We start from the raw sequence: 14894 nt of genomic DNA, 5'->3' as shown, positions 1-14894 counted from the left end.
TTTTTTTTTTTTTTTTTTTTGGAGTTTGTGCTGGGCGTTGGGCTTTTTACATTGGTTTTCACGTGGCAGAATTCCATGTTGCTGTGCAAATACGTGCACTATATAGCAGAATATTACGCTTGAGTCTTTATTCTTTGTGTGAAGACGTTTCTAATCAACGCTTCCTCGGCACGAGAAAAAAAAAACAATCGGGCGAAGAGCTGTAGCGAGCAGCAGTATGATTTCCCATAAAGCAAGGCCCGTATTCGGGCGGCGAACCCAACTCCGAAAAGAAGAGCAAGATCGACGAAGAAGACTTATCAGGCTATAGCGGAACTCTGCCATCGTCGTCTCGAAGCGTGTGCATCCCAGCAAGAACAATACCCTTCTATGAGACAAAGAAATAAGAGAAAAAGATGAAGCAAGGGGGCGTTGCAATGCCTCACGGCAAGAAGGCATTCACCAAGGCTGGCTCTTGAAATAGGAGGAAAGAAAATGGAAGAAATCGGACAATGAACGGGAGGGTGTCAAGCCCGCGTGTGTCGCATGGGGGCTGGTGGGTAGATGGGGAGGAGGTGCGGTGAGGGTGTCAGTTGTTGCGGCTGCTGCGGATCTAGCAGCTGAGGCGCGATGAGGCTGCCGTCGCCGTTTTGCTGCTGTGAAAAGGCGGCCATGGCGAGGAACGTCGGCGCAATCGTCACTCCTGCCGCATCCTCTTCCTCGGACGCGGCGGCGGCGGCGCTGGGCGGGCGGCCGTGATGACGGCTTCTGCTACCGCTACCGGAGCTACTACTGCCGCCGCCTCCCATCAGTAGCTGTTGCTCGTACTCGGTGCGCAGCGTCGCGTAGGCGCGGCTCATGTCGCGCTCGCGCTCGGCGGCCTGTCGGAGGAGCTCCTCGAGCTCGGCGATGCGATCGTCCTTGCGCTTGCGGTAGGCGCGCTGCGACTTTCTGTTGGCGGCTCTCCGGCGCTGCAGGTCCCCATGTTAGTAACTCGGAATTAATGGGGTGAGTTTTGAAAAAAAAAAAAAAAAACATATGGGGGACTCGATGAGTGTTTGCGAAAAGACTTACCTGAATGACGGCCGGTGGCGCGTTCTTGTAGCGATTCGGGCGGCTCCGCTTTGGCTTCTTGGGAGGCTGTTGCTGCTCTGCAGCCGGGGTGTCGGCGTCTTGGAACGAGGGCGTCTCTGAAGACAGCCTGGCTGATGGGCTGCTGCCCTGACTTGACATGTCATGATATAGGGGAGGTACCATGAGGGAATCGGAGGACCATGGAAGCTGTGCGTTCTGGAATTCAGCGTTAGGGAGGACAGGTGCCACGACCCCGGCTGCTCCAAGGGATGGCCACTCACCACAGTCAGGTAGTTGCCGTGCTCGAATGTGGGTACCGGCATGTCGGGAAACATGTGAAGCTGGGAAGACTGAGAGAGAGGTGTAAGTGGCGTGAGCTGGGACATTGGCGGCTGCGGCGAAGCGGGCGCGAGAGACGGCGGAACTGAGCCCTGGGCGTACGGAGAGCCCAGTTTCAGATCGGCAAACCAGTCGGCGGAGGAGAGATAGAGAGTATCCTCGCCGGATAACGGTGATGGAGAGTGGTGGTGCGGGGGAACTGCGGACACGGAGCTCCCCTTGCGGGAGTCGGAGAGCTTTGACATGTCTGCGGAGCGGGTGACGGTACGGTATTTCGAAATGGTTGGATGGCATGGGGAGAGGGGTGAAAGGAAAAGAATAAGAGCCAAAACGAGTAAATTTGGGGAACAGGTATGAGCAGAAAGAAGGAGATGAGAATAGGAAGAGAAAGAAAGGGTCCGTCTGACAGGTATAAAAGGGAATCGGAGATGCAGCCCAGATGACGACGTGTGCGCCTGGGCTTGAGGACGCTACATTGCATGACTCCGGCCCCCCCCGGTTGAAATCGATGACAAGCAGCTGGGGGGGGGGGGGGGGGGGGGGTAAGGAGGTAAGGAGAGCCAGCCTTACCGTCGTCTACACTACTGCCTGGACCTAGAAGCCAATTGGGACCCTAAATACCGCTTCGGAAGCCCTAGGGGTTGCCGCCGCTGGGGTGGAGAGACGCGAGGATCCAGAAATTTGGCGCTTCTCTGTTTGGAGGGGCGTGAGATGGGCAACGAGGGGAAACTGGGTACCTGGAATACCGAAGTGGTGGGTAATGTAACTTGGGTAGTTGAGTGCTAGTGAATAGATTTCGGGGTGCTGTGTTGTGTGGTGTAGGAGTGTATGCGTGAACGTATAAGCGTCAAGGGGGATGTGTGGAGGAAGGTGTTTATGCATGGAAGTGAAATAGATGCACGTACCAAAATAGTATGTGACTGCATTGTTCTGATAGATGAGCCCATCCCGAGGCTGTGTCGCTCTGTAAAGGGAGAGAATGAGGTTCGCGGCGAAGGCGAGGTGCAAGGTGAGAAACAGGAGGGCTGGAGAAGTTGAAGATGTATTCAAGACTGAGGGGAGGAGAAAACGCCCGAGAGTGGGAATGAAGATGGGAACATGTTTTCGTACGCACACCCCCCCTCGCCTCGGTCCCGACAGCCATGCATCGGGAACCCAGTATTGAAGACAGCAGTGAAATGGTTTTGTAACATGTTGAGGAGTGGGAAATGGGCAAGACAACAGCTGCAGAGTGAAATGACGACAGAGGCCTAGCAGCCCGAAATGTCTGTGTGGACGCTGGCAGTTGCGAAATGGCCGAGTCAACTTGATAGTCTGCTGCGATTTCCCGACTAGGCAAGTAAGTATACCAAGTAGCCAGTTTGGCGGCTCGACTCAACTCCGTTGTATAGTAGAGAGAGTTAAGTAGTCGGGTAGTAGGTCTTTCGCCCATCGCTGTTCGACCGCTGGGCGGGCAGGCCCGTGGGCGGACCAGTTTCCGTAGTCCATTGCTTTGCTTGGCTGATAAAAGGTTTTCGAACCTTGCCTTGCTCCCCAATCTTCCCATCTTCGGCCACTGCCGGGTCGCCCCTTGCCCCAAGGACTCGCCAGACAAGCCAGCTCATCCTCACTCAAGATTGTCCTTTTGCTCTGCCACACCCCCGGGGCTGAATGTCACTACACTCCACATGGCACAGCCAGGCATTGAATCTTGTCTGAGGAGGGCAGGGGAGTGAAGCAAGCGGGCGGGCTTGGGTACCATAGCTGAGGGCAATGCAAGGCGTACTAGAGGCAGTGGTGGACCCAAAGACAAAAGAGCTCGTTTACTATTCTGGAGACTGCCACCTGGAATCGATTGGACGGCACTCACTGCCGCAAAATCCGCAACATCGGCAGAGGCTGAGGAGTCGGGGTCGGTCGGTGCTGGCCCTGCCCGTGTCCGGACACCCGGCCATAACTCGATAACCCGGCACAGACAGACGGTTAGCTATTAGCCCGACGGTAAATCAAGCTGTCTTGTTTGGCGATTGGCCTGTTATTAGCTCGAGGAACCTTTGGACCTCCTCACGTTTGGCCCCTCTCGGTTTGGAGCCGCGCTCCTCCAGCCAACCGCGACACGACGCTGATAATGAGACTCGCTGGAAGAGTCATCATGAACGAGCATGAGCGAGCTTGGAGAGTTCGCAAGCACGCTTGTTTCTTCTTCCCCTAGTCTTTGCGTGTGTTGGGCAGTTTTCTTGGATTGCGAGATCATACTCCTAAGGTCTTCGGGATAGCGGAATCGTTGAGAAAAGGCGAAGGCCGCTCCGGCGCTGACCCCAAGCTGCATGGAGATTTAACCTCGAGACAAGGCGTCCTTTTGAGCGTCAGCTCCAGAGTAGATCTGCCAAGAAAAGGACCATCGGAAACCTGATATCGCCCTACCTGCCTTGGTTTACAAACCACACGACTCCTATCCAACCAACATCACAGGACAAACAACTCACGCCAGCCTAGCCAACGCGCGCACTGTTCCCTTTAGACTCGCCGAGAAAGCCCTTCGACGAGAGCGGGATAGATCTGCACCGCCTTCGTCTAGTTGCATCTCAGCCATCTGCTGGCTACCGGCCATTCCACCTCCACTTTGGCCTCACGTCGCCGACCACCAGCTGACTAGTCTCCTGACAGCCCTGTCTGCCGGTCGATTGTTTCCTGTGACCGATTACATTTCGAGTAATAATGCCTTGTCCGCTTAGTTGAGAATACTACCGGCCGGCAACGAGAGTGTACGACTCTATGGCGTAAACCTGATTTTCATAAGAGCCTTACCTTCCTTCCTTACATCTACCTAGCCGATCGCTCTCTGACGTATCCCTATATTCGGAAGCTCACTTTTGAGAATCAACTGGTAGATTTCAACTTCGACAAAGGCCAAAAGAAGAGTCTTGTTGGCGTATGTAGGAGGTCTTTCGAGGCGGGCCGGCCCTACTGGTGCCGGTAGGGCTCACCGCTGCAGGGCCACAGCCTGATCAGCAGTCTTTCTCGGAGACCGCTTTGTACAAGGCCCGAGTACGCATCGATTCGTGATACCGCAGCACTAATTCGCTGAGATCTTTTGGCTTTTATTGTCAGTTAGCCTCACCAGCCTTCCGGCCCTCTCACTGAATGACGCCAGCAGTTAGGAGCACCCAATGAAGATACACGATTAGTGACGAGCCCTAAAGGCCGCTCTCCTGACTTTGGATGGTCAGTGGGCCTCTTTTCGGTGCTGTGATCCCCCCCGAATCCACCTCACACCCTCAGCGTTGTACTTTGAGGCTTCAGGCTTCGCAATAGGTGCAGTTGAAGGTCGTCCGCTTTCTCCAACGACACCCTTTCATCTCCTAACCCCCCACCCTCAGCGTACCTTGCCCTAGCATGTCTGTGCTGTCCTGTGCATATATAGCTGCATGTGCCTGCAAACACATGTGCGTACCTCGTGCCGTGGGTGACCATTGTGCTCTTACCCGAATGTGGCGTCATCTCGCGATCTTCCCTTCCAGATCTGAAATGTACACTCCACGATCTGACCAATAAATTAAAAGTCAGGTCGAGAAAAATACTGGGTAGCTAACCTTTGCGTTTGTTCTCAGGCATCTGTCGCCCTCGATTGTTCGCCACGTTCCTTGTCAGCCGTCGTCTAACTCAGTCAGCACCACGAACCGTGCCCGGTATTTCTAGACAAAATTAGACCGCTGTGTAGATTTGTGGAAGAGAAGCTCATCAATGAAGTGTCAGCCTCCATATCCGACAGGTGCACTCCTCTCAACCAGTAAGCCAGGTGGTACCCGTAGGGATTTGCATTGTAGGTCGACTGGCTAAATAGCTTTGCCCGACCGCCGAGACTTGTGTGACTTGCCGCCGGCATTGAGTGGTAAAGGAGGGGGCCAAGCAAGGCGCAGCAAGAACGTCAAGGCATTTCGCCAATCGCGGGTTGCAGAGCCATGACCAGCACCCTTATATAGAAGTTCTGTAGCGTAAGGTAGGTGCTCTCGATGCCTTGTCTTTGTTTCCTGGTTTGTTCAATAGAAGAATTGTATTCTCAGAGTGTCTAATCTGGCACCGCCATTTGTTGCCAGGATTGGATGGGGCGCCTCTGCGATCTTTGCATAGGTATCCTTGTTGTAGATTGAACGCTGCCCTAGGCTCCTGGCGGGAGGAAGCGACGTATACGACGTATGCACCCTCTCCTATCGCCCTGTCCTATCGCCTTGTTATCCTCAGCTCGGCGTGGGAGAAAGACGAAGGTGACTGGGAAACACACTCAGACCACCCTCGCTGGCTTCAGCCTTATTGCTAGCCTCATCCTCCGCGTCGCGTCTCATCCAATGAGGTTTCTAATGTACATGATGCCAATTATACAAAAAAGAGTAGAGTATCGTAAAACATGTTGTGTCCGTTTTTGGTTCTGTGATATCAGCCGACGCTATGGTAGCAGAGGTTTGATTCTGCGTCGTCGATCTTGTCGAGTTTGCAGGCGGCGAATTATGCCTTGTGACATTCAAAGTCCCTTCCGTGCTCAATATTCGAGGTTATAGAAGGAAGGTATGTATCGATTAATGTCGGAGATTCTTTTAGTTGGAACCCTTGTTGAGCTTCTTCAGACCATCCGCCGCCTGCTTAGCCCCGTCTGCAAATTTGAGCTTGTTGCTTAGTTCGATGCACTGTTCATACTTTTGTCTAGCCAGAGTAGTCTTTCCAAGCATAGCAGCCACGTCGGCCCAGTTGCATAGGGCCACGGCGCACGCTTCATCGCACTCTGGTGTCCGCTCGTCGCGTTTGACATCATTGCCGTGCATGTACGCGTTCTTTGCCCAATTTTCAGCGGCCGCAAGGCTTTCCGATCGAGTTTTAGGCATTTCGGCGCTTTCGAGATCCTTGAGCCCCTCAGATAGAGAACTTGAAAGAAATGACGCGGGAATCTGGGCAAACGACGCTGCCAGGTTGTTCATGACGACAGCGCGATGACACGGAACCTCGCACAGGCGCAGCGCTTGAAAGAATAACGGGATAGCCAGGTGAAATTGTGACTTGCGCTCGTAGTCTCGTCCCAGAGATTCCATTGCGCCGCCAACTTCAGTTGGAGTGAGCCAGGACTCCTCGCCAGGCTTTTTTCCTTCAGTTCGACGACGATTAAACTCCTTGAGTGTCGTTTCAACGGCCCAGACGAAATGCTCAGTCGCCTTCTCTGGCTTTAGGACGTGTTCATCTGCGTACAGCTCGCCCAGCGCGACAGCAGTTTTGACAGCCGTAGCAAGAAGTCGCTCTCGTTTGCGCCAAAGCGTTTCATGCGGAGCTTCCGATTCCTCACCCTTGGTACCCTTTTCACTGTTTGTAGGCAGCTTGGAATCCCTCCCAGTGAGGTCTTTGGCATCAGCCAAATTGGACGAGTCCACGTAATAGCCGCCTTTGTCCACCTGGCCGTCTTCTACAGACTTCTCCATCACACCGATCCAATTTTGGCAGTCGGCCAGTATCGATTCCAGTACCTCGCCGCTTGATGTGTAGTTTTCGAGTTGCTGGAGCCAGGCAGATACTTGGATACGGATACCGAGTACCTCGTCCGAGAACGGGTCCAGCCCAATCTCGGCGCATTGCTGCATTGCCTTCTTATAAAATTTAAGGGCCAGTTCGGGATCGGGCGCATAATTGCTGTAATAAATCGCTCGTCTGAGAGTGTTGGCAACGGGCTCGGGATATTTGCTCAATTTGTTGTTATAGAAGTGGGCGTAGAAGCTTCTCAGAGCGACGGCGCTGATACCGAGAGTGATGAGAAGTCTGCGAGTTCGCGTTAGCCTAATCCGAATCAATTTATTTGGCTAGTCAGCAGCAACTTACAAGACGACAGCAAAGGAGGTCGATCCGGGCGAGTCCTTGTACGCCTGTTTGATACCTCTGGGGCTTAGAGCAAACGCGAGATTCTTCAATCCAGCACCGAGGGCACGCCCTGCAAACTGACGAAACGTCACTTTTTGTGGCTTGTTATGAGCTGAATTCTTTTGCACGCCATCCAATGCGCTTGTTGACTGGTGTCTCTGCCACCGCGGCGGAAGGGAAATGACCATGCGAAGATGGGCGCTGGAGCTTGGAGATGCGACATGGACGGATAGCAGCCCCTTGGTTGTGTGCAGACATCGCGCCGGAATTGGTCGCAGAGACGCGATTGCGAAGGTAGACATGCTGGAATGAAGCGCCCCTTTTGTTATAGATTTGGGTGCACGCCTCTCGGACGATGGGCTTGATGAAGAGGCCTGGTCCCTTTCTCCTCACAAGAAAAAGAATGATGCTTACCAGCAATTGGCCTCCGGATTGGTCCGTGCGTTATCATATAAAAAAGTTGCGGGGCCGGAATGGATGGTGGGGGAACCTTCCTCGGTTGGCGATGCAAGTAGCGGGAGCTCAGATTATACAAACCACTTTGCAGCGAATCCGCGTCATCTCCAATCTCATAAAATGGCTGGAAAATTCGAACCCAAGCAGCCCGTGCAGCTCAACCCCCCAAAGGATGACCCCATCACCGTGGAGGAGTTGGCCAAGTGCAACGGTACGTCATGGAGAGCCCCGCGACGCCCGACGTTGCAGCTTGCACGTGAGAATGGCAAAGCCAGTCAAATATCGATGGAAATAGTAGCGAGAGGGACTTCACCCGACTCGGAGAATTATTGCCAGATTTTTCAGCTATTCGGACCTGGGCGAGCCTGAACCACTTCTCCAGTCACCGGAGCGAAAGGGCAGTGGCTGACAGTGGCGTACTCACAGGCATTGACAGCGACAAGATCTATGTGGCCATCAAGGTATGTTCTGAATCGAGAAATATGGGTGATTTATTCTCATACTCTGTATATAGGGCAAGGTGTATGATGTAACAGGCAACGCTTCGTATCTGCCAGGCAAGGCCTACCACGGTATGCGACCTACATTGCAGCAGCATGCCTGAACGGCCTACATTCGCCAGAAACATTGCATTTCTCATGCCTATGCTGCCATGAAGCACATAGGTTCCGCTTGCGTGTTAACTTCGGTGAATGATTGGCCAAACATGCTCGATACAACTCGCTGACGCATGCTCACTCACCCCTTAGTCTTTACTGGCAAGGACGCTTCTCGGGCCCTTGGCATGACCTCGACGAAGCCCGAGGATGTCGTTGCTGACTGGTCGACACTCAGCGAAAAGGAAAAGGGCGTCCTCAACGACTGGGTCACCTTCTTCTCCAAGCGCTACAACGTCGTCGGCGTTGTCGTGGGCGCTACAAATATGGACTAGGAACTTGAGAGCAGACTGTGAGGGACGGACGATGCGCTTTTTATAGCGCCGGTATAGGCCGTGAGGCTGGATGGCGAGGTCAAACATGAGCTCTGTTTCCGGCTGGCTTCCGCTCTTGGGATATGCCCACCTTTGGCCTGCAAGGTTTGGGAGGGCATGGCGAAATATTTTCAAAAATGCAAAACTCTTACCAACACATATTTTACCTGCGCACCCCAGACTTTACTAATGTGCTTCTCACCTCAACGAAGGGAAAAAAGGGGGACCAGAAAAACCGATCCAGAAAAGGAAACCCTAAAATCGTGCGTCGCGGGCATTCCAAGCCATGATTCACGGCACTCTCCTCTCAGGTATGCCGGTAGCCATCCTCACTTTTCCGTATCCTTGTCTCGGCTCGGATGGCGCACCCCCTTCTGTGAGATGGGCTACGTTGAGAGATGCCGGATCGCTTTTGAGGTTACACCAAGATGGCCCGGGTACCGGAAAACCAGCCAATTCCGTCGCCTTACCCTGGTCCGGCCCCGGGTAGGGCTGTTTGTGCATCGTCATACCAACTCTGACAGCCAAGAGGAGAGTCTTCTGTGTAATCAGGAAGCAACCGCAGCTTTGTCATCGCGGAGGACAAGGCAATGTGTCGTGACAGGTACCCAACGACATCGTCGCCAGCATCGGGAACTCAAACAGGTAGGTCTCACAACCCTGCAGGGATTAGGCGAGCGACTGCGGCCACATTACGATGAAAATAAGAAAAGACCCGGCATCCGAAGCTCTCCGACCCTTTCTACTCGTAGTCGCCTGCTGTTGGGCCAACTGGCGTTTGGCTTGGCACAGCTGAAGAAGGGTCTTGGTAGGGGTGGGCGTGCTCAAGGTTAGCCATCAGGAGGGAGTTCTCGTAATACGTTACCAGTTAGCGTTGCATGCGATGGACAGGTTCATCTCCCCGAGGCCCTGGTCTTCGTGAAGGAGCTGGTTTTTGCAGATGGTGCAGCGTGCTGTCTTGGAAGAAACAGGCAGCTGCAGGTGAGGCGCGCCAGCATACCATCCGAGCTGAGCACTCGTGCCTCATTCGGAGGTTTCTCATTGCATGTACATCACCGTCGAGTTCGATCATGACGGTGTAGAGCAGCTACGCATAATTTTGGACACTGTTGATTTCGTAGTTGAGGACCTGCAACTAATATTGAAGCTACTCGAGCAAAGACTAGAAGCCCACAAGAAATAACAGATTGCACTAATTACATTATTAGCCATGTTCCTCCACCATGACATGTGTTGCCATTCCACGTCAATATAACTCCTCCGCCTCGGCACCAACCGAACGCCACCAGAGTAGGATTCCGGGACTCCATTATTAAGTTCCCGAGACGCAGGGTCTTTTAACGCTAGCTTCAAGTGGAGTGAAGGGGTGGTAGACATCAACTCCCTCATTGCCAATGGTACTCGCCCGCCTCGCGGACGAACGGGCCACGAGGGTCCTTGCGATGACTGCCGGGCCCCGGCGCGCCGCCCCCGCCGCCGTTCCCAGGGCTCGCATTGGCGCCGTTCTCGGCCCGGGCGCAGACGTTGCATTGGCGGTCCTGGAACCAGCTGTTTCGCAGGCGCTTGACGTTGTTGCACTCGTGGCGAGGGTGGTTGCGCGACTGGTGGCAGTACGCCTTGAGGTTGAGGGCGTTGTGCCCGCAGGTAAAGATGTACTCTTCAAAGTCGCACATGATGGTAAGGGTTGGTGCGTAAGTGGCAGAGTGAAAATGACGTCTCACTGCGAGGATGAGTCTTGTGATGTGTGCCGGTGATGTCTGGACCGGGGGTAAGATGAGGTTTTGATGTGCCACAACAGGTAACTGCAAGGGTAAGACGTGAAAACTTCTTTGGGGAGATTGAGATCGCAGGAGGAAAGTTAAGATAGTCGAGAATGAAGGAGAAAGAGTGAAGTACGAGATGACCTTGAGCTTTTTATAGTTGAAACTGTGGCTTCTAGCAACGCATTTCCTTGGTACATGACGGTCTCCTCTCCAAATGTCTCAAGAATGAGCCAGCAACGACTACCCACTCGTATGTATCCTCAGCCCAACACACCCCCTCATAAAGCACGAAGTTTTATCATGTTGGAACCACCAGCAAGGTGAAGATTGATTCGTGCGGAACGCGAGAGGTCCTTGCCACCATCGCCAGAAAGGATGAGACAAAGCCACGCGTTGGCTTTACGTTCCTATACGGCCAACATAGTTCCGGGCAACGTTCCTATTGGTGTAATACGATTTATCATGCACTCAAGAAAGTATCGACTACCAAAAGGGCTAGAGCGTGCTTAATGCATAAGCCCACGACAGCGCTGCATCCGACTAGCCAGAATAGGTGGCTGGAATGCTGTAACTATCTCCGCGGAGGTGGGACTTCTTGAAGAAGAGATGCTTTCCAAACATGAAAGAAACAGGAGCAAAATCAACAATCAGGTTTCATGCGCGGAAGCTGCAGCCATACATCAAGGTACCATGGAGCCCCCCTCACGACGGCACCCCAACAAGACTCGCTTCGTCTATCGCAGCAGCGATCCGGGGCATGCAGGGCACCGAAGAGTTCGATCCGATGCATTCATGCTGTTATACCCTCTCGGGGGAGTTGCAGATGTTGTGTGCGGTGCACGCCGCCTGGTACCGGACGGTCCAGACATGGTACGTGACTCTGCGACAACGCGACGCTGGCAAGGACCGACAGGCCTGCCCCGGGTCACATCGCAGCATTGCTTGCGCAATCAACATTTCGGGACGCGGAAAACGCGACTGACTGCTTGTCGGTGGCGGCCTCGTTCTTGGCTATGTTTGCGACGGCAGCGTGCATCAATAGGCCAGAATGGCTCAGGAACAATAGGATGCGGATGTGCGCCCACTGGTGCCCAGAAGCCATAGTCTACGACGCACAAATGTGATGTCAGTGCAGAGCTCAAACAGCTTCTGGGTGATACAGAGTTGTTGGGGAGGTCCCGGTAGTCTAGATCGCGAGCCGGGGAACAGATCCGCATCCTCGGCGGCCGATGTGGCTGTATTCGAAATGCTCTGCAGAGAAGAGCCGCTTTGATTCGTCTGTATCAAAAGAGTTGAATCTGATCCCTGCCGTCAGCCTGCGGGAACCCCGATGAGGAAATACCCTGTGAGTCCTCCTTTTCACTGGTGCCAATCAAGAGGCACGCGCTTTACAACGGGAACGACGCCGCAAGAGCAAGAAGTCATGAACACAGACTGTTTTCAAAATCAGTGGACCAAGACTTTTCTTTTTCCCGAGACGGTGCATTTTCGACTCGGAAATAAAGTAAAAGTGCAGGGCTGGTGATGTGCAGAGCTGATTGATTGTCTGGTGGGCGGGGTCCTCAAGCGACATCTGGCCGCTGAAGATTTCCGAAATCCGGGGTCCGGGGGCTGACTTCCCCGGCGATCAAGGGGGCGCTACAAGCGACCAAGGGCAACGTTTCTGTCCCTGTAGTTTCAAAACTAATGATGTGGCTGGCTCACTTGTCAGATGCGTGGCGGGAGGATGTTACACACTACTACGTCAGGTAAGACAGACAAGCAGGCTCTGCTAGTCGCCTTCCATGCAGCTATCCAGGCCGAAAAGGCAAGAGATGCCAGAAGTGTCACCGGCGAACCAGCCGGCAGATTTTCACAAGTCATTTTTTCCTACCCTTTGCCGAGGAAAGGGAAAGGGCAAGACATGGGGCCATTTGGGAGAGTGGTGAAGACGAAACGAGGCTGCTTGTCGCTTCGGTGGCATGCAGCATCCATTCCGACGTCACCAGCGTACCGAATTGCTCGTATGAGCGTGAGGAGCATGTTCTCTGCACACCTCCTATCGCGGACCGGCCCGCTGGCTCAGCCACCGGCTCGACGGCGTTGGCAAGCGTGTGTGAGACCCTGGCCGCTGCATGTTGGAGTCTCGCACACCACGCACGAATGCAGTTTTGGCGACGCGCCGGTAACGGCCTCAACTCCAGGAAGAAGGTGTTGGGCTCTTGCAAAATTGTCATGCGTTCCGACCATGTGAGTAGCAACCGCAGAAGTGGCGTCTGGCAATTTTCTGCCACGTAGTCGAAGTAGTCGCCGGCAAGCTGAAGACACGGCAATGATGCGGAGTTGCGGGCGAAAGAGCACTTCGTATTTGCCTTTTGCTAAGTGCGGCGGTGACAGGATGCCTTCCGTGATGACGATTTCGCGGTGATACCGTCAAAGCCCGGGCTTGGGGGAGGAGGATCTGTTACGGAGCACAGAAATTAGTCACGATTCCTCTTCATCTCTGTCGGGCTCCTTGTGCACTTGCTTCCCGATGTCGTCACAGGGCAGGAACGCGGCAAACGGTCCGCGTCGTAATTGCCAAAGACTCCGAAAAAAATTGATTGTTGGGTCGAATCCGTCGCGGGCTGTGCAGGCTGCGCCATCATTGGCTTTGAGGATATCCTTTGGCAAGATGATGATACCGGCTGCGTATGATCATAATAGCGCCAATGTATGGGTTTTACGTGATTTCAAACCGAAACTCGTCAAAAAAATCTGTGATGCTCATTATGGTGTCGGGCACAGCCTTTCTGTGCCCGGCCAGGTGGTTGCAGGCGGCCCGTTCTGCGGCCAGCGACGCTAGTTGGCTGCCTTATAGTTTGCCTTCGTGGTTCGCATTGACAAGGTACATAGAGAAACATAGCTCGATGCTTCCAGGGTAGGGAAGAAAACTGTGGTTTTTTTATTTATAAAAAAAATAGGGTTTTTCTTTTGACGGTCTTCTTTTTGGAAGCTTTTGGGAATATCGCTCCTTGGATACATTCAATATCTAGCCAACAGCACGTATCGCAAGCGACGTTTCACGGCACCGAATACTGAATGACAGCGCATCATCGTCGAGAAAAAGCCGGAAGCACTGATTGGGATTGACCGCGTACCTTGCCAAAAGCAGGCCGGGCTGTAGGTTACACAAGCGAATGCAGTTATCAGTCATCAGGGCAAGAAATTGCATGCACGTCGTCGTCGGTGATTGCATACCTACTCGGTGCCAGCATGAGGGCGACGCCGCTTTTACCCATACGGTATAATACCAAGGATTGGGGATGACGGCCCCACGGTGACGGGGCGGCGCGCGGAGGTGACCGGCTCACGGAGTCTCCGTTCCACAGCGCCGGGTCAGGTCGTCAGGTCGCGGATCAGAAATTTAATTTACACCGGCCTTGTCAGCAGGACGGTTTCGGCTGGTTTGAGGAAGGACGGAATATATTGGGAGGGTGTTGAAAAGTGGCAGTGGCTTGGATGAGAGCGCGCCGGATTCTTTGCAGTACAAACGTACCTACCTAGCATGTACCTGCCTGCACCTTTGAGACGTTGCCTTGTACCTGAGCCAGCACATCACGTTCACGGATCTAATCAAAATCGGGATTCCCAAGCCTGAGTAAATCGCGGAATGGGTTGAGGGATACGCGGTGATGCTACTCACTCATACCCTCACAGCCTCGTTTCCTCCTGTAACTTACAGTGGCGTCCAATTGAGCTTGCAGGTACACGGCGGGGAAGCACCAAGCAGTAACCAGGTTGTAGGTAGGAAGCAGTTTCCCGTCAGAAGCCACCAGCAAAAGTCGTGGTTTCAAAACGCAACATACCATCCGCTCTCACCTGATGCATCACCGCTAGTGCATCACCATCCATCACGATGCCTACCTGGTAAAATCCCATCACCGCTTTTCCTGGAGTGGTGTGGCAGTGCTGCAGCTCGCCTGCTGCGCCCAGGTCGGGCCTGAACACCCTCTCCAACATCTTCAGTGCTTGGGTTCTCCATTTTGCCTGATAAGGCTCAAAGCAGAGAAGAGAAGCCAGCCGCGATGTGGCTGGTTTAGTTAACTGGTTTGTCGATGTCGTTTTGTGCAAAAGCGGCGATCAAGTTTGCCAGCTGCCCAGCGCCAAAAACACCAAACCGTTTTGCTGCCGGCCCGCCGCCCGTTTTTCTTTATCTAGTTGGGCTTCTGCACATCATCTCTGGCCCTTCTTTTTTCCCTCCATCCCCTACTTCAACATTTACATTGCATCTTGCTGCTTTCCATCGACTTCATCATACACCATCCTCATTATAATCGACATTTGATCGTTTTTAACCTCCTCTTTTATTTTAGCGATCTGTTTCTTCTTCTTACAACGCCCGTTGTGCTGGACGCAACACCAAGACCCGCCATCACCGCCCAATCCCGTTGCTGCCTGGCCGCGTCCCAGCTCGGCCC

The 14894-nt window shown here is 53.5% G+C and overlaps 4 protein-coding genes across 4 annotated transcripts; 1 reads left to right on the top strand and 3 right to left on the bottom strand.

Annotated features, from left to right (window-relative positions):
• Positions 1-506: 506 nt before the first annotated feature.
• ISF_06901 (hypothetical protein) lies at positions 507-1637 on the bottom strand (the record flags this gene model as incomplete). Its single annotated transcript, XM_018850505.1, has 3 exons — positions 507-950; positions 1054-1269; positions 1335-1637. The coding sequence occupies 3 exons, from the start codon at positions 1635-1637 to the stop codon at positions 507-509; spliced, it is 963 nt and encodes a 320-aa protein (XP_018702150.1).
• A 4326-nt stretch (positions 1638-5963) lies between these two features.
• On the bottom strand, positions 5964-7568 carry ISF_06900 (TPR domain-containing protein; the record flags this gene model as incomplete). Its single annotated transcript, XM_018850504.1, has 2 exons — positions 5964-7167; positions 7228-7568. 2 exons carry the CDS (start codon positions 7566-7568, stop codon positions 5964-5966), a joined length of 1545 nt encoding a protein of 514 aa, XP_018702149.1.
• Positions 7569-7842: 274 nt separating this feature from the next.
• On the top strand, positions 7843-8653 carry ISF_06899 (Cytochrome b5; the record flags this gene model as incomplete). Its single annotated transcript, XM_018850503.1, has 4 exons — positions 7843-7933; positions 8149-8183; positions 8237-8294; positions 8472-8653. The coding sequence occupies 4 exons, from the start codon at positions 7843-7845 to the stop codon at positions 8651-8653; spliced, it is 366 nt and encodes a 121-aa protein (XP_018702148.1).
• Positions 8654-10077: 1424 nt separating this feature from the next.
• Positions 10078-10365, bottom strand: ISF_06898 (hypothetical protein; the record flags this gene model as incomplete). Its single annotated transcript, XM_018850502.1, has 1 exon — positions 10078-10365. One exon carries the CDS (start codon positions 10363-10365, stop codon positions 10078-10080), a length of 288 nt encoding a protein of 95 aa, XP_018702147.1.
• Between the last annotated feature and the right edge of the window lie 4529 nt (positions 10366-14894).

Source organism: Cordyceps fumosorosea (assembly GCF_001636725.1).
Source record: "Cordyceps fumosorosea ARSEF 2679 chromosome Unknown scaffold_19, whole genome shotgun sequence".
NCBI lineage: Eukaryota > Fungi > Ascomycota > Sordariomycetes > Hypocreales > Cordycipitaceae > Cordyceps > Cordyceps fumosorosea.
Note: the sequence above shows the minus strand (reverse complement) of the source record. Positions and strands in the feature narration are given on the sequence as shown.